Genomic DNA, 19,464 nt, shown 5'->3' with positions numbered 1-19,464 from the left:
ATATATATATACACACAAACATGCACACATAGAACACACACACATATATAAACATGCACACATATAACACACACACACACACACCACACACACGCATACAAACATATATATATAGACAGTCTTTTTTTTTAAATTGACAGCTGCAGCTCTGTACATTAATCTCCATGCTGGGTACTGCACTCTAGGGGGAGGCAGAGAGCACAGCACACACTGCTAGACGCCTCTCCTTTGTTTTCACTTTCACAGTAAACAGCGTGCCCAGCTCCTGCACAGCCGATTTACACATCGGCTGAGGAGACATATGCAGCCACCGCTGTGGAGAGGGGGACTTTAGAGTGAGACCCCACAGGCTGACTGCAGCATGGGTGGGGAGGGAGGGGAGGAGGAGAGCTAAAGACAGAATGACACCCCCGTGATGGGTGGCACAGGGGGCGGGGCTAAGCCCAACAAGCCCCGTCCCATTTCCGGCACCAGTATCGGCGGAAATTCTCTTTTGGCAAAAAGCCGAAAGGGCCATTTTCGGCCGATATGTTTCGGCGGCCGAAATTTCAGTGCATCCCTAGTGTTAATAGTTTATTTTTTATCAATGGACAAAAAGAAAAGTAAACAAACAAGAGAAATTCAAATCAAAACAGCAATTCTAATTTCCACACAGTTTGTGAAGGAACTTGGCAGGTAGGTTGTTACAAACATCTTTGAGAACTGATCACCGATCTTCTGTGAATGTAGGCTGCTTCAAATCCTTCTGTCTCATCATGTAATCCCACACAGATTCAATGATGTTGAGATCAGGGTTCTGTGGGGGCCAAACCATCACTTCCAGGACGCTTTGTTCTTCAACCAAATACAGGCCAATACTTATCCATCATGCCATACCATCAGGGAGGCTTGTGATTGAACCCAAATTTATTCTGCAGCAGGACAGCGACCCCAAACATACAGCCAATGTCATTAAGAACTATCTTCAGTGTATAGAGCAACAAGCAACCCTAGAAGTGAAAGTTTGCCACCCCCACAGAGCCCTGATCGCAACATCATCGAGTCTGTCTGGGATTAACTGAAGAGACAGAAGGATTTGGGGCAGCCAACATCCACAGAAGATATGTGGTTAGTTCTCCAAGATGTTTGGAACAAGCGGTGTGCACCTCAAAGAAATGTCGCTGGTTTGAAGCCAAACGATAATCACACCAATTATTGATTGGATTTAGATTTTTCTTCTGTTTCCTCACTTTACATTTTTGTAAACTGAAAAAAAAATAAACAATTAAATTATATATTTTTGAAACCATTCTTACTTTACAGCATTTCTTTACACCCTCCTAAAACTTTTGCACAATACTGTATATACAGTAATAGCAAAGGTGTGCCTGGAATGATAAGAGAAGGAAAGCACCAAAGTGAGCATTGATAGAGTGATGGCAAACAACGTGGCATGTATCAGTGTAGTTGCAGTACCTGCTATTGCGATTGAAGTGGGGATATGTGGGAGAGGTGGGCAACAATGGGGGGGAGGATGATGGGTTGGTAGTGAGAAGGAAAGAGGGGCAGGCACAGTGGTGGTGGGGGGTCTGGCGTAGTGATGTGTGGTGTGTGTGTGTGTGTGTGTGTGTGTGTGTGTGTGTGTGTGGGGGGGGGGGTTAGTGTGGAGCTAAAATATGCTCAGTGTATTCAATCTAGCTGTGTCTCCTGTGCAATATGAAGTGCCAATGTTCTATTTGGAACATTCATCTGAGCATTTTATTGGTCACACTAGAAATTTATAGTTCACAGGACTGAATTTATATTTTAGCTGGACTGAATTTGCTGAGTGTGTTTTTGCTGCACTTTTTCAATGTGAGAAGAATGTCTAGTTATGTCTAAGGCCGCGTACACATGGGCGGACTGTTCGCCCAACCTTGTCCGCTGAACAGTGTTTGGGCGGACAGTCCGCTCGTGTGTGGGCTTTCAGCGGACAGTTTCAGCGGACAGTTGGACGGACAAAGTCTTTCGGAAATTCCGAAAAACTGTCCGCTGAAACTGTGTTTGAGCGAACAGTCCGCCCGTGTGTGGGCCTGTCCGCTGTACTTTCGAAATGAGCAGACTGTTCCCGCTCGGAAAGTCCGCCCATTTCGAGCGCGTGTACAGGTAGGCGGGGCCCGCGAAGGAGACGTCGCGGGCTCCGCCGCCTGGAATGGGCTTAAAGGGGAACCCCAACGCCGAAAAAAATCGGCGTGGGGGTTCCCCCAAAGTCCACACCAGACCCTTGTCCGAGCACGCTACCCGGCCGGCCAGGAAAGGGGGGCGAGCGAGCGCGCCCCCCCTCCTGAGCCGTACCAGGCCGCGTGCCCTCAACATGGGGGGTGCCTTGGGGAAGGGGGGGCCGCGCGGCCCGCCCACCCCAAAGCACCTTGTCCCCATGTTGATGAGGACAAGGGCCTCTTCCCGACAACCCTGGCCGTTGGTTGTCGGGGTCTGCGGGCGGGGGGCTTATCGGAATCCGGGAGCCCCCTTTAAGAAGGGGGCCCCCGGATACCGGCCCCCCACCCTATGTGAATGAGTATGGGGTACAATGTACCCCTACCCATTCACCTGTGAAATAAAGTACAAAAAAAAACACAACACAGGGAAAAAATATTTTATTGCACAGCTCCGGGGGTCTTCCGTCTTCGGGGGTCTTCTCGCCGGACTCCTCCGCTATGTGTGTGTAGCTCTTTTACTAGCGGAGGAGTCCGGCTTTCTTCCTCCCCGCCGCCGGCCTCTTCTCCCGACTTCGGGGGTCTTGTCCCCCTCTTCGGTTCTTCTGCCGGGCCACCGCGCCTTCTTGTAGCTCTTTTACAGGCGGTGGCCCGGTCTTCTGTCGCCGCTGCCTTCCGTTCTTCTGTCGCGGCCTTCGGTTCTTCTGCCGGGCCACCGCGCCTTCTTGTAGCTCTTTTACAGGCGGTGGCCCGGTCTTCTGTCGCCGCTGTCGTCGCCGCCGCCGCCTTCCGTTCTTGTTCTTCTTCTTGTTCTTCTGCTTCTTCTCCTGGAGATGTTGACTCGACGAGCTCTCCGGCCGGAATGCCAGAGCCGCGCTGTGCGGTCACTTATATAGTGACAATGGGGCGGTGTCACATGGTATATGTCACATGGGTTGGTCACATGGGTTGATGTCACATGGGGACTATGACATCGTAAGGGGGCGGGGTCACCATGTGACCAACCCATGTGACATATACCATGTGACACCGCCCCATTGTCACTATATAAGTGACCGCACAGCGCGGCTCTGGCATTCCGGCCGGAGAGCTCGTCGAGTCAACATCTCCAGGAGAAGAAGCAGAAGAACAAGAACGGAAGGCGGCGGCGGCGGCGGCGACGACAGCGGCGACAGAAGACCGGGCCACCGCCTGTAAAAGAGCTACAAGAAGGCGCGGTGGCCCGGCAGAAGAACCGAAGAGGGGGACAAGACCCCCGAAGTCGGGAGAAGAGGCCGGCGGCGGGGAGGAAGAAAGCCGGACTCCTCCGCTAGTAAAAGAGCTACACACACATAGCGGAGGAGTCCGGCGAGAAGACCCCCGAAGACGGAAGACCCCCGGAGCTGTGCAATAAAATATTTTTTCCCTGTGTTGTGTTTTTTTTTGTACTTTATTTCACAGGTGAATGGGTAGGGGTACATTGTACCCCATACTCATTCACATAGGGTGGGGGGCCGGTATCCGGGGGCCCCCTTCTTAAAGGGGGCTCCCGGATTCCGATAAGCCCCCCGCCCGCAGACCCCGACAACCAACGGCCAGGGTTGTCGGGAAGAGGCCCTTGTCCTCATCAACATGGGGACAAGGTGCTTTGGGGTGGGGGGGCCGCGCGGCCCCCCCTTCCCCAAGGCACCCCCCATGTTGAGGGCACGCGGCCTGGTACGGCTCAGGAGGGGGGGCGCGCTCGCTCGCCCCCCTTTCCTGGCTGGCCGGGTAGCGTGCTCGGACAAGGGTCTGGTGTGGACTTTGGGAGAAGCCCCACGCCGATTTTTTTCGGCGTTGGGGTTCCCCTTTAAGCCCATTCCAGGCGGCGGAGCCCGCGACGTCTCCTTCGCGGGCCCCGCCTACCTGTACACGCGCTCGAAATGGGCGGATTTGCCTCCGCCTTACGTGGGCGAGTCCGTTCATTTCAAAAGTTGAGCGGACTGTTTGGCAAACAGTTCGTTGAAACAGTCCGCTCGTGTGTGGGCAAGTCCGCTCATGCAAATTTTGAGCGGACTGTTTGCCGAAACTGTTTGACGAACAAGGTTGGGCAAACAGTCCGCGCGTGTGTACGCGGCCTAAGAGGTTTACACTATGGGAGTTGTTTTAATTTATCACTAACATCTAATCGAGAGAAACACCAGATGGATTGATGGTAAAAAGATGAATCACAACTGAAAAAAGCCATATGGATCGCCGACATCAACCGCACACGGACTATTGCATTGGAGTAATACATCAAGATCTACTGAGTTTACCTAATTTAGAGGGGAAAGCTTGGGTGATAGATGAAAGAAGCTGGAGCACTTCACTTAATGGACTGATTATTATTGATATAACAATAATAAGTCATTATTGGCATTTTGGTTTGAACATTAGGATATATCTTATGATAGTTTTTTTAATGACACAAGTTTAAAGAATTTGTTTTCATTGAATATGTGTTTTATGTTGATCTATTTCATTGGATTTATGTACTGTATATTATGCATTTAGATATCTGAGAGCTCCTGGGGAGAGGGCCACATTCATTCTACTTTTGTACCATTTAGAACATTAGTGAGGCTGTCAGCACACTTCAACAGAGCACCCAGGGTTTTCATTTTTAAAAGCAACAGCAACTTGTATGTGTACCTAAATAAATAAATGCATTTTTGCATAGAACTAACAACAGGGTGCTATTGCTTGGCATAATGCTGTCAGTCAACAGTTTGACAATGCTTACAAGAAGAAAGAGCAGAGTGATGACTTATTCAGTGTGCTATTCTCCTTCATTGTCCATTTACAGGCAGGGGGTAGGTCTGTATCTAAGCTGCACTGCATAACTGCAGCTGGAAAAATTAGTTAACCAAGCAAATTAGTTACCGTATATACTCGAGTATAAGCCGACCCGAATATAAGCCGAGGCACCTAATTTTAACACAAAAAACTGTGAAAATGTATTGACTCGTGTATAAGCCTAGCGTGGGAAAATGCAGCAGCTACTGGGTAAACAATGCCCATCTGCAGCCTCACTGTGCCCATTTGCAGGCTCACTGTGCCCATTTGCAGCCTCTACAGCCTCACTGTACACATTTGCAGCCTCATTGTGCCAATTTGCAGCCTCTGCAGCCTCACTGTGCCCATTTGCAGCCTCACTGTGCCCATTTGCAGGCTCACTGTGCCCATTTGCAGCCTCTACAGCCTCACTGTACACATTTGCAGCCTCATTGTGCCAATTTGCAGCCTCTGCAGCCTCACTGTGCCCATTTGCAGCCTCACTGTGCCCATTTGCAGCCTCACGGTGCCCATTTGCAGCTTCACTGTGCCCATTTGCAGCCTCACTGTGCCCTTTTCAGCCCCACTGTGCCTATCTGCAGCCTCACTGTGCCAATGTGCAGCCTCACTGTGCCAATGTGCAGCCTCAGTGTGCCCATTTGCAGCCTCTGCAGCACCCATTTGCAGCCTCATTGTGCCCATTTACAGCCTCACTTTGCCCATCTGCAGCCGTACCTTTGATTACTAAATCAGCGGGTGTCTCCTGCTGTGTTATGCAGTCTGTTCGGCGGCGTCCACTGTAACAAAGCCCCGCCTCCTCCTCGTCCGTGATAGACGGAACACTGATAGTTTCCCAGCATTGTATCAGTGTTCCTCTATCATGGACAAGGAGGAGGCGGGACTTTGTTACAGTGGGCTGCCACCAAACAGACTGCATAATACAGCGGGAGTCACCCGCTGTTTTAGTAATCAAAGGTACGGCTGCAGATGGGTACCCTCGCTTGAGTATAAGCCAAGAGGTGGAGGGGGTTTCAGCCTAAAAAATGGGCTGAAAAACTTTGCTTATACTAGATTATATATGGCAATTCAACAGGAGATATAGCAGGAGCTTTCAGTTTTAATATTCTGCAATTATAGACCCCAAAGCTATAAATGCTATTTTAAATAATATTAATAATTGTCATCATCATATCAGCCACAATCCAGGATATTGGAGCTGAACCCTCATCTACTTTACAGCCATGGATGCAGACATTTTAGACTCTGTTTGATCTGCAGTTGCCCTGGCGCTGCACATGTGATCAGCTATGACACTAGCCATTTCGATGGCTTGACAATTTTATTGAACGCTAACATAAGCACACTAGTAACTGTAATAATTATTATCAAGGGCATGCCTTCAATGTAACTGTTTTGGGAAACAGTTAAATTAGTGGGTTTCATTTTACATTTTATAAAGGATAATAAGAGGTGTTCACCGTTGGGATGAAAACCTTTCCCTCTTACCTGAACTTGGTCTCCATTAAAAACTCCATCAATGACTAGGTATGTCCAGAACACAGGCCACTCACACTCAATGTTCTCAAACAGCTTCAGTTCTGTGGAGTCGTAATGTAATCTGCTTGGGTCCTGAGAATATTTAAAATAAAAAATCGCTTATTTCTAGACATGGTCCAAATGAAGTTAAAGCTACTGCTTTGATTTGTTTTTGCATAAAAATTGTAGTGGCCATTATTTTATGGTAGTTGTGGTAGATGTGCTTCTAGTCTTTCTTTTAGTAGCAACACCACAGCATTTGACAGCCAAATAGGTCTGGAAATGAAAAATAGCTTAGTTCCCATCATACAGTACAAGCTTTTTAGGTGATGTTTGATGAGGTTAAGATAACACACCAGATATAGGGGCTAATTTATTAGGCCTCATACACACAGACATTTAGAGGCTCAGATGTCATATTCCGAGTGTTTCTATGTGCCCAGAAGCTGCAGGTGGTGCCTACAGGCAGCCATATAAGTGAATGGCTGTACTCATGTACAGTAAATGCTGATGATCCTGTGCATAGGTGTTTATCCATGCATGTGTGTACGCTGTATTTCCTGAAAGTGCAAAATCTGCTTTGCTGGATGGCAAGCCAAATATGCAACAAGCAGGATTTTCTTTTAGGCGCTTAGACTAAAATGTAGAGGCATGAAAATAACATTATAGAGAAGCATCCGTTCAAGACCTAAATTCCTGTTCATCTTCCCACCAGTAAAGGAAAGATACTAGTGTATGCATGGATGAAACAAATAAATGACCTACTCTGAGCTGTCCCTTCCTCTGTGTTTGTCTTGGACAGCCTTATGCCGCATACACACGATCAAATTGTCCGGCGGAATTGGTCCGGCAAACAATCCGCCGGACTTTATAATGAACGGACTTGGACACACACGGACGCTCCGAAAGTCAGGCGATTTCTAACGCGATGACGTACAGCACGTATGACAGGACTAGAAAAAGGAAGTTCAATAGCCAGTAGCCAATAGCCTCTGCCTCGTACTTGCTTGAGAGCATGTGTCATTCTTAGCCCTTGTACACACAGTCGGAGATTCCGTCGGAATGTTTCCTATCGGACCGCTTTGTCGGATATTCCGACTGTGTGTGGTCTGCATCAGACTGTTTCCGTCGGAATATCCGACGGACCAATTTTTCCAACTTGCCGGTTAAGCTTTCCAACAAAATGCTCCGGTCGGACATACTCCGATCATGTGTAGCCTACTCCGATGGACAAAGTGCCACGTATGCTCAGATCAAATTCCTAGACCAAAGCTATTGGCTACTAGCCTGAACGTAGTCCCGTCGTAACAAAATAAAGTCATCACGTTATGTACAATCGGATTTTCCGACAAATTAGTCCAACCGTGTGTATGCAACGTCACTTCCGGACCTCTTCCGGAATTAATCCGTCGGAATTACTCCGATGGATTTGGTTGTCGGAATCTCCGACCGTGTGTACAAGGGCTTAGTCTGCCAGACTAGCACACTGACAAACCGATTGTCCGCTGAAAGCCAAGTCCGGCGGACAAACTACTTTCTAAGTCCGCCGGACTTTATGATGAAAAAGTCCGCTGGAGCCTACACACGATCGAATTGTCCGGCGTACTGTGGTCCGGCAGACTCGATTCGATCGTGTGTACGCGGCATCAGGAATCCAAATTGTTTTAGCATAATGAAATATCACGCACATTGCATTCTACTTCTAAACAAAGACTATCACATTTAATTTTTAGTTTACCTCTCTTGGAGTTTTATATCCGTCACGCAAAAATCTACAGCAGCCATATCTTCCCTAAGTAAAAAATAAAATATTGATAATCACAAACATACAATTTTCAATTGTTTTATAAAGAAAGGCCATTTTAAATAAATGGTTGTGGCAGCTATAACAACAGGCAACGCTAACAGCAAGTAACAAAGAATACAAAAAAAATAAAGTAATGAAATATATTAATATTGGATGAGGTCAATAAAATGCACACAAATGATTGCACAAATATAAACATTGAATATTATACATATATCATACTTGCAGCTTTGTGAGGATTTCATTTTTGGTCGCATTCACAAGGGTTATATCTTCCACTGCAAATGCTGGATATGAAATGATAGACAGCAGACCAGCATCGATCTCTTTAGAGGTGGATGCTCGAGGTAACATAGAGTACAGAATAGACTGAAAAGAACAGGACACATATGTGTAAGTCCACTTTCCACAGTAAAGGTAAACTTTACTCACTATGTAACTAACAATATACAGGACAAAAAATAAATAAAAAAAATCCCAAAAATGTACATTAACTGTAGTTTTATTATTGTTATTATTATTGATTTGCATAAAGCCAATACCTTCCAAAAAACTGCTTTAACAATAAAGGTACACAAAAAACAAAGGATAAGAATCTTGCCTAAAACAGTTTACAGACTAAAGTACAAATTGTATTCTTGTGGAGGGAAAATCGTATTCTTGTAGATGGTAAATTGTATTCTTGTGGATACAGTTGGGCTCATAAGTTTACATACCCTGGCATACCTTATGATTTCTTGGCCATTTTTCTGAGAATATGAATGATAACACAAAAACATTTCTTTCACTCATGGTTAGTGTTTGGCTGAAGCCATTTATTAGCAAGCAACTTTCTTTACTCTTTTTAAATCATAATCACAACAGAAACTACCCAAATGATCCTGATCAAAGTTTCCAATAGTTTACATACCCCGCTGATTTTTGCCTGATAACATGCACACAAGTTGACACAAAGGGGGTTTGAATGGTTATTAAAGGTAACCATCCTCACCTGTGATCTGTTTGCTTGTAATTAGTGTATGTATGTAAAAGGTCAATGAGTTTCTGGACTCCTGACAAACCCTTGCATCTTTCATCCAGTGCTGCACTGAGGTTTCTGGATTCTGAGTCATGGGGAAAGTAAAAGAATTGTCAAAGGATATCCAGGAAAAGGTAGTTAAACTGTATAAAGCAGGAAAGGGATATCAAAAGATATCCAAGGAATTGAGAATGCCAATCAGCAGTGTACAAACTCTAATCAAGAAGTGGAAAACGAGAGGTTCTACTGAAACCAAACCATGGTCAGGTAGACCAACTAAAATTTCAGCCACAACTGCCAGGAAAATTGTTTGGGATGCAAAGAAATACCCACAAAAAACTTCAGGTGAAATACAGGACTCTCTATAAACATGTGATGTGGCTGTTTCAAGATGCACAATAAGGAGGCACTTGAAGAAAGATGGGCTGCATGGTCGAGTCGCCAGAAGAAAGCCATTATTACGCAAATGCCACAAAGTATCCCACTAACAATACGCCAAACAGCACAGAGACAAGCTTCAAACCTTCTGGCACAAAGTCATTTGGAATGATGAGACCAAAACTGAGCTTTTTGGCCATAACAATAAACACTACATTTGGAGAGGAGTCAACAAGGCCTATGATGAAAGGTACACCATTCCTACTGTGAAACATGGAGGTGGATCGCTGATGTATTGGGGATGTGTGAGCTACAAAGGCACAGGAAATTTGGTCAACATTGATGGCAAGATGAATGCCTGTCATTGGCTACAGTAGAATAAAATGAAGGTTCTCGAGTGGCCATCTCAGTCTCCTGACCTCAATATCATTGAGCCATTCTGGGGAGATCTCAAACGTGCAGATCATGTAAGACAGCCCAAGAATTTACAGGAATTGGAGGCTTTTTTGCCAAGAGGAATAGGAAGCTTTACCATCTGAGAAGATAAAGAGCCTCATCCACAAATACCACAAAAGACTTCAAGCTGTCATTGATGTTAAAGGGTATTAGGAAACTGGGGTATGTAAACTTTTGATAAGGGTAATTTGGGTAGTTTCTGTTGCCATTATGATTTAAAAAGTGTAAACACAGTTGATTGATAATAAATGGAACAGCCAAACACTAACCATGAGTGAAAGAAAAGTTTTTGTGTTATCATTCATATTTTCTGAAAAATGGCCAAGAAATCATAAATTCTGCCATGTAAACTTATGAGCACTACTGTATGTACTTATGGGAAGCATACGACTAGTTTTTAAAGATGGTGGTACTTTTGCACACCTGAAATGTATTAATTCTTGAGTTTAACAAGATAAAAGCATTTAGAGTGGATGCTAATTCTAGTAAGATGCAAGATTTTAGCACTTTTAACCTGGGAGTGTTTAACATCTTTTTGCAAATGAAAGTTCACAGCCACAGCTTTTACTGTGCCAACCAACTGACTACACCACTCTGTAATTGAAAGGGGCTGGTTTTGCTAACAAAGCATTATGGTATGTCTCATAAGCATAGTATATAGGGTTCTGTAATGTTTACCTGGCAATGTTCTACATCGTCCGGTAGGACATGGATCACTGACCTAGGACCTCCATGAGCACCGAACAGGTCAAGTTCATCAATAGCTTCAAGAGCAGCCTACAAATGAAACTACATCAATTAGATCAATGAAACTGTATGCCATAAGCTGGTGATACGTACTACAATATAAAGCCGATACCATGCATTTTTACATTAGAGCTGCTTTATACAAAAAGGGAACAATGGAGTATTGCTATTGAGGTAACAGTATTTTTCTAATACATTAAGGAAATATAAAGATAACAATGGTTTGCATGAGAAAATACATGTAATTCTGTTTCTTTCAATTGTAGTTCAACATAGTAATGATCCTTCCTACATGCTGTCCACAAAATAAGCCCCTGCTGGACACATGAGGAAACACCAGGGGTGATTTATTAAAGGACAATAGAGAATGATTACTTTGGTAAGAAAATTTTTACATATATGCCAATAAGGTAAACCAGGTGAAAATTCCTTTTGCAAAGAGTACTTGAATATGCACAAGGAAAATTTGAGAACTGGATATTTACTTGCAGGTGATTGGGTGACACAGCTAAACTTCATTCACCAGGCTATGTAAATCTTCGCTTAGTTTTTTGCTGTCTCTGTCCCTGCTGGGGGACTCTTCCCTCTGTTTGTTATGGCAATCATTGTCACAAAGTCAGAAAGTGTGTGGAAATCCAAAATCTGAAAGTTTGTACCAGAGCACAAAGGAAAATCCCTCAATTTGGACACGTGTTGATATAGTAACTCCCTAAGGTGGGAATTCCGTTCACTTTGAAGAGACCTCCCCTCATTTTCTGTTGTTTATTCAAGACCGCAAGTCAAGGACAATTTCTCCAGTGAGATACAGTTCACAAAAAAAATAAAATAACCTGTTCAGTGATAGTAACAGTTTAAACCATAGTTAAAGCTTCAACCCTAAAAAATGTCCTTACATGAAGCTAATTACAATATGTGACAAAGAATTGTCTTTTGCCCCTACAGCCTCCCTTCGTATTCCCAAGAATGACTGCAGATGTCATCGCTATCTGCTGTTCATCTGGCATACTAAAGAAACTAGCAATGCTTTGTATTGTACAGCAAATATTAAGGTGGATCTTTAACTGCTTCATCCCCGGAAGATTTTACCCCCTTCCTGACAAGAGCACTTTTTGCAATTCGGCACTGCGTCGCTTTAACTGACAATTGCACGGTCGTGCCACGTTGCACCCAAACAACACCGACATCCTTTTTTTCCTACAAATAGAGCTTTCTTTTGGTGGTATTTGATCGCCTCTGCTGTTTTTATTTTTTGTGCTATAAACAAAAAAAGAGGGACAATTTTGAAAAAAAACCAATATGTTTTACTTTTTGCTGTAATAAATATCCCTAAAAATATGTGAAAAAACGAATTTTTTCCTCAGTTTAGGCCGATATGTATTCTTCTACATGTTTTTGGTAAAATAAAAATATCAATAAGCGTATATTGATTGGTTTGTGCAAAAGTTATAGCGTCTACAAAATAGGGGATAGTTTATGGCATTTTTATAATTAATTTTACTTTTTTACTAGTAATGGCAGCGATCTGTGATTTTTATCGGGACTGCGACATTATGGCGGACATGTCGGATAATTTTGACACATTTTTGGGACCATTGGCATTTATACAGCAAACAGTGCTATGAAAATGCATTGATTACTGTAAAAATGTCACAGACAGTGAAGGGGTTAACACTAGGGGGCGATCAAGGGGTTAATCTGTTCCCTAGTGTGTGTCCCTAATGTCATGCCCCCTCCAAAGTCTAGCACTCCAGTGAGTGTTAGAGCAAAACAGAGAGAGTGGTGATTGACAGTCACCATTCTCTGATCAGTGAAGCCTGGGAACTGGGTAATCAGCGGTCATGTGATTGCTCAATCCTTGGTTTTAGTGCCAGCAGGGGACAGTTGCAGCATCAGACCAATGCTTCAGCCATACACAGTGCTTTAAAAAAGTATTCATACCCCTTTAAATTTTCCACATATTATCATGTTACAACCAAAAACGTAAATGTATTTTATTGGAATTTTATGTGATAGACCAGGCATATGCAATTAGCGGACCTCCAGCTGTTGCAGAACTACAAGTCCCATGAGGCATAGCAAGACTCTGACAGCCGCAAGCATGACACCCAGAGGCAGAGGCATGATGGGACTTGTAGTTTTGCAACAGCTGGAGGTCCGCTAATTGCATTTCCCTGTGATAGACCAACACAAAGTGGCACAGAATTGTAAAGTGAAGGGAAAATAATAAATGTTTTTTAATTTTTTTTTTTTACAAATAAATATGTGAGAAGTGTGGTGTGCATTTGTATTCACCCCCTTTACTCTGATACCCTTAACTAAAATCTAGTGGATCCAATTGTCTTCAGAAGTCACTGAATTAGTGTCAGGCTAGGAGCAGATAGCAGGTAACAGTTCAGATGTGTTGATTATGCAAAGAGTTCAATAAACAAGAGCACAGTCCATGAGCAGGTCAGCTGGAACTTGTAGTTTACCGCTGAAGATGAAGGTAGAAGTGGGCTGGTGCTTGTGGTTCACCGCTGCAGATGTAACAGAAGGTTGGTTGGGCAGCTAAGTAGTAATGCTGAGTCTGCCACCACAGTAGAATCAGGCATAGCGTAGTCTAGACAAACTGGGTCATACACAGGTATGACAGTACCAAGTCAGAAGCGAGCAAAGCAGGGTCAAAACTAGGCGGGTCATACACGATATAAACAGAGTAGATATCAGCTGGGTCAAGCAGGAGCACACAAGGTAGCAATGCTATCACAAGCACTGGTGGTATGCTGATACAGGTGATTTAAAGGTGAGCTGGCCAATCACTGTTGTTTCCTAGGCAAAGGCTGTGTCAGGTGAGTTTTGCTGGGTCTTCAAGGGATCCTGGTACTGGCAATTAGTAAATAGAGTCCACCTGTGTGTAATTGAATCTCAGTATAAATACAGCTGTTCTGTGAAGCCCTCAGAGGTTTATTAGAGAACCTTAGTGAGAAGTGTAAAGCAGGGTTAGGTTATAAAAAAATATTCCAAGCTTTGAACATCTCACGGAGCACTGTTCAATCCATCATCCGAAAATGGAAAGAGTATGGTAGAACTGCAAATCTACCAAGACATGGCCATCCACCTAAACTGATAGGCCGGCAAGGAGAGCATTAATTTGGAGAAGCAGCCTCTATGGTAACTCTGGAGGAGCTGCAGAGATCCACAGCTCTGGCGGGAGAATCTGTCCATGGGATAACTATTAATCGTGCACTCCACAAATCTGGCCTTCATGGAAGAGTGGCAAGAAGAAAGCCAGTGCTGAAAGAAAGCTACAAGAAGCTCTGTTTGCAGTTTGTTTGAGAAGCCATGTGAGGAGCACAGCAAACATGTGAAAGAAGGTGCTCTGGTCAGATGAGACCAAAATTGAACTTTTTTGCAAAACACTTTTTGCAGAAAGCTAACAGTGCACATCACCCTGAGTATACCATCCGTGCCATGAAACATGGTGGTGGCAGCATCATGTTGTGAGGATACATTTCTTTAGCAGGGACAGGGAAGCTGGTCAGAGTTGATGGGAAGATGGATGGAGCCAAATACAGGGCAATCTTAGCAGAAAACCTGTTAGAGTCTGCAAAAGACTTGGGGCTGGGGCGGAGGTTCACCTTACAGCAGGACAACAACCCTAAACATACAGCCAGAGCTACAATGGAATGGTTTAGATCAAAGCATATTCAAGTGTTAGCCCCTGAACACACGGTCGGACATTCTGCCAACCAAATCCGTTGGATTTTGTCCGCAGGATTTTGTCCGACGGATTGTGTCCGAAACTGTTGCATACACACGGTCGGACCAAGTTGTCGGAAAATCCAATCATTCAGAATGTGATGACGTTATTTCATTATGACGGGGCTACGTTCAGGCTAGTAGCCAATAGCTTTGGTGTAGAAATTTGATCTGAGCATGCGTGGCACTTTGTCCAATCGGAATTCTCTACACATGATCAGAGTATGTCCGATCGGACCAGTTTGTCGGAAAATATTTCCAACAAGTTGGAAAATTGGGTCCGACGGATATTCCGACGGAATCAGTCCGATGCATACCACACACAGTCGGATTATCCGACAACACGGTCCGATAGGACACATTCTGACGGATTCTGTGACCGTGTGTACAAGGGCTAAGAATGACCAAGTCAAAATCCAGACCTAAATCCAATTCAGAATCTGTGGCAAGACTTGAAAATTGCTGTTCACAGACACTCTCCATCCAATCTGATAGAGCTTGAGCTAATTTTCAAAGAAGAATGGGCAAAAATGTCACTCTATAGATGTGCAAAGCTGGTAGAGACATCCCCAAAAAGACTTGCAGCTGTAATTACAGCGAAAGGAGGTTCTACTGAATACAAATGCACACCACACTTTTCACATATTTATTTGTAAAAAAATGTGAAAACCGTTTATCATTTTCCTTTCACGTCACAATTATGTGCCACTTTGGGGGTTATTTACTAAAGGAAAATCCCCTTTGCACTGCAAGTGCACTTGAAAGTGCAATCGGCGTAGATCTGAGGGGGACATGCAAGGAAAATAAAAAACAGAATTTTAGCTTGCACATGATTGGATGATAAAATCAGCAGAGCTTCCACTCATTTCAGATATACCCCTCAGATTTACAGCGACTGCACTTCCAAGTGCACTTTCAGTGCAAAGTGGATTTGCCTTTCGTAAATAACCCCCTTTGTGTTGGTCTATCACATATAAAATCCCAATTAAATACATTTACGTTTTTGATTGTAACATGACAAAATGTGGAACATTTCAAGGGGTATGAATACTTTTTAAAGGCACTGTAGGTGAGCATGTATGTTTTTTTTTTTGTACTTCACACACTTCTCCTTTATTACTTTTAAAATAGTATATACTTGTCTCTCCACTTGTTTTCTGATTTGCTTTTTTTTTTTTGTACTTTTGAATCTGACACCTCCAGGAATGTGAGATCCTGCCATCCGTGGCCCCCATTTACTGCCATGTTAGAGCTTTGAGCTGAAAATGCTGAGACTGACAGAAGAAGCCTACTTGCGTGTGGGCGGGCTTAACCAGCATAATCCAAAAACTGCATAAAAGTTTTATTTTATATTGTATGATCACAGTAATAAGGTCATTTACAGAAATGGCACTAAAAAACTTCTTCAAGCAGAAATGTAATGTCTATCAACAAGGCAAGTTTTAATAGTTTTAGAATGTAAGGTTACAGAACACAGAGTGCCCGAGTGGCATTTCCCTTGGAGGAGGTATTCAGATTACTGAGTTGTCGTAACATCCCCAAAGTCCTTGCAATTCATCTAGCTGATGGCAAAAGAAAAACAGTTCCAAGAAGCTGGCAGAAGAGATATGCTGTAAGGGGAAACCTACTCTTTCAATCCTTGTAGGGTACCTCTCCCTAACGCTGCCTTTACTCTCTTCCTAACAAGCCAAGCTCTATTTCTGACCTCTTACCACACTGCAGGCACATGCATAATGAATAAGCAGGTATTTTAGCACAATTCACAGGATTTAGGAATCCAGTAGAGTAGGGATCTGCAATTAGCGGACCTCCAGCTGTTGCAAAACTACAAATCCCATCATGCCTCTGGGTGTCATGCTTGGGGCTGTCAGAGTCTTGCTATGCCTCATGGGACTTGTAGTTCTGCAACAGCTGGAGGTCCGCTAATTGCATATCCCTGCAGTAGAGGATACTGACCTCCTCAAGATGGCCTCCTAGTGCCCATAATTGGGGAAAAACATGTCTCCAATTGTTTCCTGCCAGCCTGAAGAAGCAGCATAGTGCCATCTTCAGGTCAGCATGCAAACTGCAGCCCAACACTTGCCTACATGCAGGTAATTCTGAATAGACTAAAAGTCACTTGTGTGCATTAGTGGCCACAGCTCCCAACAAAGCCTCAAGCTGTTCCTGACAGCGCTGAGCTGTCTACAAGTGCTCTTTCATTCTCAGTATCACTATATCACTATCAGGCTTTTCCTGGAGCCCCGACCACTACCACACAAATGTGACTCCTAAATGCCTCCGGTGCTGTCCACAAGTGGGGCTCCTGACTGTCAGACTCAGTGCAAGGCTTCACTGGGAACTGCTCAAAGATCCAGGTGACTAAGGAGGAAGGTTGTAAAGCAGATAGTGGGATTTGACCTTAATGGAGGTGTTGGATACCTAATAATTTTGCTGTACTGTAACAAACTCCCCCCCCCCCCCCCCAAAAAAATAAGAAAACAAGTTTGTACACAATTATGTATTATTTTTGCTGTAATTAATCATGGGTTAAAATTAAGAAGTGTAAACTGGTGATGGGGTCTCTTTAAGAATCATGAGTCCAATCAACTGCAGTTTATTAGAAAATTGCATTCAGGTTTAGGATAATAGGGTTAAGAATTCTTTATCGTGCAGAAGTGTGGGGAAGAGTTACCAAAAGCCCTAGGATATATATGACCTGGGTGTACTGGTTGTCTAAACGTCATTAAAAAATGATCTGTCTTACTTTGGCCATTCCCACAGAGCTGGCATTGAGCTCAGCAATTCCTTGATTTGTTTTGTCTCCTCTTTCCCACATTCCATAATCCTGAGGATGAGAGAATTGTTCATTAGCAGAAGCACAAATCAAGACATTCTAATTATACATGATTTATGGTTAAGCAGCAAAATATAATAACGCATAATATGACAGGAGAAAGTATACTTGTAAATTATGCCATTATACAATGTCATTTTTCCTCTCGTTGGCTTTGTTATATTATTCATCACAACCAACTTCTGTTTCTTACAATAAAACTAACATATTTTTGCCTTTAACCAAAATGTTATGTGGTACAATATTGCAATGGACTCTTGATGCACCTCTATGTGACATTCGTAGCTATATTTACCCTGCTGCAAATACAGGGAATGAAATGATCTAAAGATCTAGTGCATGTTGGCTAAACAAGCAATTGCATAACAGGAAGCTACTAAAAACCTGTCTTTTATATGGATGATTTTAATCAGGCTCTACTTACATTCCCTGGGTTCCTCCACCTTTCCCATCCACTTCCAGGCTATAAAACATGCCCAATATTTCAGTGTAACCTTCAACTTGCAAAAAGGTTGGTGGCTAATTGGTGAAGTAACAGACGAAAAACAAGCTCTGGACTGCCGCACTCTTCAGAAGATCACTTTCTTTTATTGGAAAATCACATCACAGCTCAAACACAGCGAACAAGGAAAAACTGCTGATGTTTCGCACTAGCTGAATAAGCACTACAGCTAGTGCGAAACAACAGCATTTTTTCCTTGTTTGCTGTGTTTGAACTGTGATGTGATTTTCCAATAAAAGAAAGTGGTCTTCTGAAGAGTGCGGCAGTCCAGAGCTTGTTTTTCGTCTGTTGCTAGTGGTAATAGCCAGCACCTGTGGCTTCCCATCCGAAGAGACAGTTTAAAGCCTGCATGTGTGCTCCTGGAGCGGTGAGATCCCTTCTCCTTCATGATTGGTGAAGTAAGCGAACACGCAGAATGTGGGAAAATTGTGCTAACAATACCTCCTGTAAAGAGAACCTATCACTTTGCAAGTATGAGCAAAATAAAGGTTCACTTTAAAGCGGAGGTCCACCCTAAAGTGGACCTTCCGCTCATTGGAATCCTCCCCCCCTCCGGCGCCACAATTGGCACCTTTCAGGGGGGAGGGGGGTGCAGATACCTGTACAGTACAGGTATCTGCACCCACTTCCGGCGTAGATTCTGCAGAAGGTACGCCCCTTTCCGAAAGTCCCCCGCTGCCTGCTGGGAAACACACGGATCCCAGAGACAGCGGGAACCATCCTTATTGCGCAGCGCGACTCGCGCATGCACAGTAGGGAACCGGGAAATGAAGCCGAAAGGCTCCACTTCCTGATTCCCATACCCAAGATGGCGGCGGCAGCACCCCAGAGACGATCGAGAGATCGGCTTCGGGTGCCGACATCGCGGGCGCGCTGGGCGGGTAAGTGTCATTATTTTAAAAGTCAGCAGCTGCAGTATTTGTAGCTGCTGGCTTTTTTAAAAAAAAACTCCCGGCGGACTCCCGCTTTAATTGAAACGCTTCTATGTATTTAATAAAACCACTTCTCATGTAGCTCTAAAGTTCCACTAAAACCATATACAACTACCAAAGTTCTACCAAAACTAGAACTACCAAAATTCTAGTTTATTCAGAGCTTACTTAAAGTGGTTGTAAAAGCTAAAGGTTTGTTTTATTTCTCTCTGCTCTTGGTGAAGTAACCCAGGTGAGAGCACTGAGCATATATATTATAACATCTTTATTATTTTTAAGAAAAAAATAAAATTAAAACCTTTGCAATCACTTTAAGGATGCAAAGTTAGACTAAGTCGATTTTCATAAAAACTGATAAACTTTTCATAAAAACATTAAAACTGATTTTGTCATTTCAGTGGAGGGCAACCTAGCAAATGATAACGAGTATGAATGACAGTAACAAGTAGTTAGAAAATCTCTGCAATCAATGATGGACCATTCTCTTCAGTGGCCAGGAAAACCTTTCACTTGAGTTGACATAACTAAATATACAAAGCAAATGCTGAGAAGAGAAGTATTCCAA

General features: G+C 43.7%; 1 protein-coding gene across 3 annotated transcripts in view; it reads right to left on the bottom strand.

The window, feature by feature from the left end:
- PHKA2 (phosphorylase kinase regulatory subunit alpha 2) overlaps window positions 1-19,464 on the bottom strand; it is a 153,220-nt gene that overhangs the window by 69,942 nt on the left and 63,814 nt on the right. For all 3 annotated transcript variants that reach the window (XM_077480754.1, XM_077480753.1, XM_077480755.1), the window contains exons 7-11: window positions 17,376-17,456; window positions 10,823-10,921; window positions 8,515-8,661; window positions 8,224-8,277; window positions 6,456-6,578 (exon numbers count right to left, since the gene is read on the bottom strand). In XM_077480754.1, coding sequence (XP_077336880.1) covers window positions 6,456-6,578; window positions 8,224-8,277; window positions 8,515-8,661; window positions 10,823-10,921; window positions 17,376-17,456 — 504 coding nt within the window. The remainder of the gene's footprint in view (window positions 1-6,455; window positions 6,579-8,223; window positions 8,278-8,514; window positions 8,662-10,822; window positions 10,922-17,375; window positions 17,457-19,464) is intronic.

The sequence above is a fragment of the Lithobates pipiens genome, unplaced genomic scaffold (assembly GCF_037356315.1).
Source record: "Lithobates pipiens isolate NorthernLeopardFrog02 unplaced genomic scaffold, aLitPip1_a1.2 Scaffold_16, whole genome shotgun sequence".
NCBI classification, from domain to species: domain Eukaryota; kingdom Metazoa; phylum Chordata; class Amphibia; order Anura; family Ranidae; genus Lithobates; species Lithobates pipiens.
This window is presented reverse-complemented; position numbering and strand designations above follow the sequence as displayed.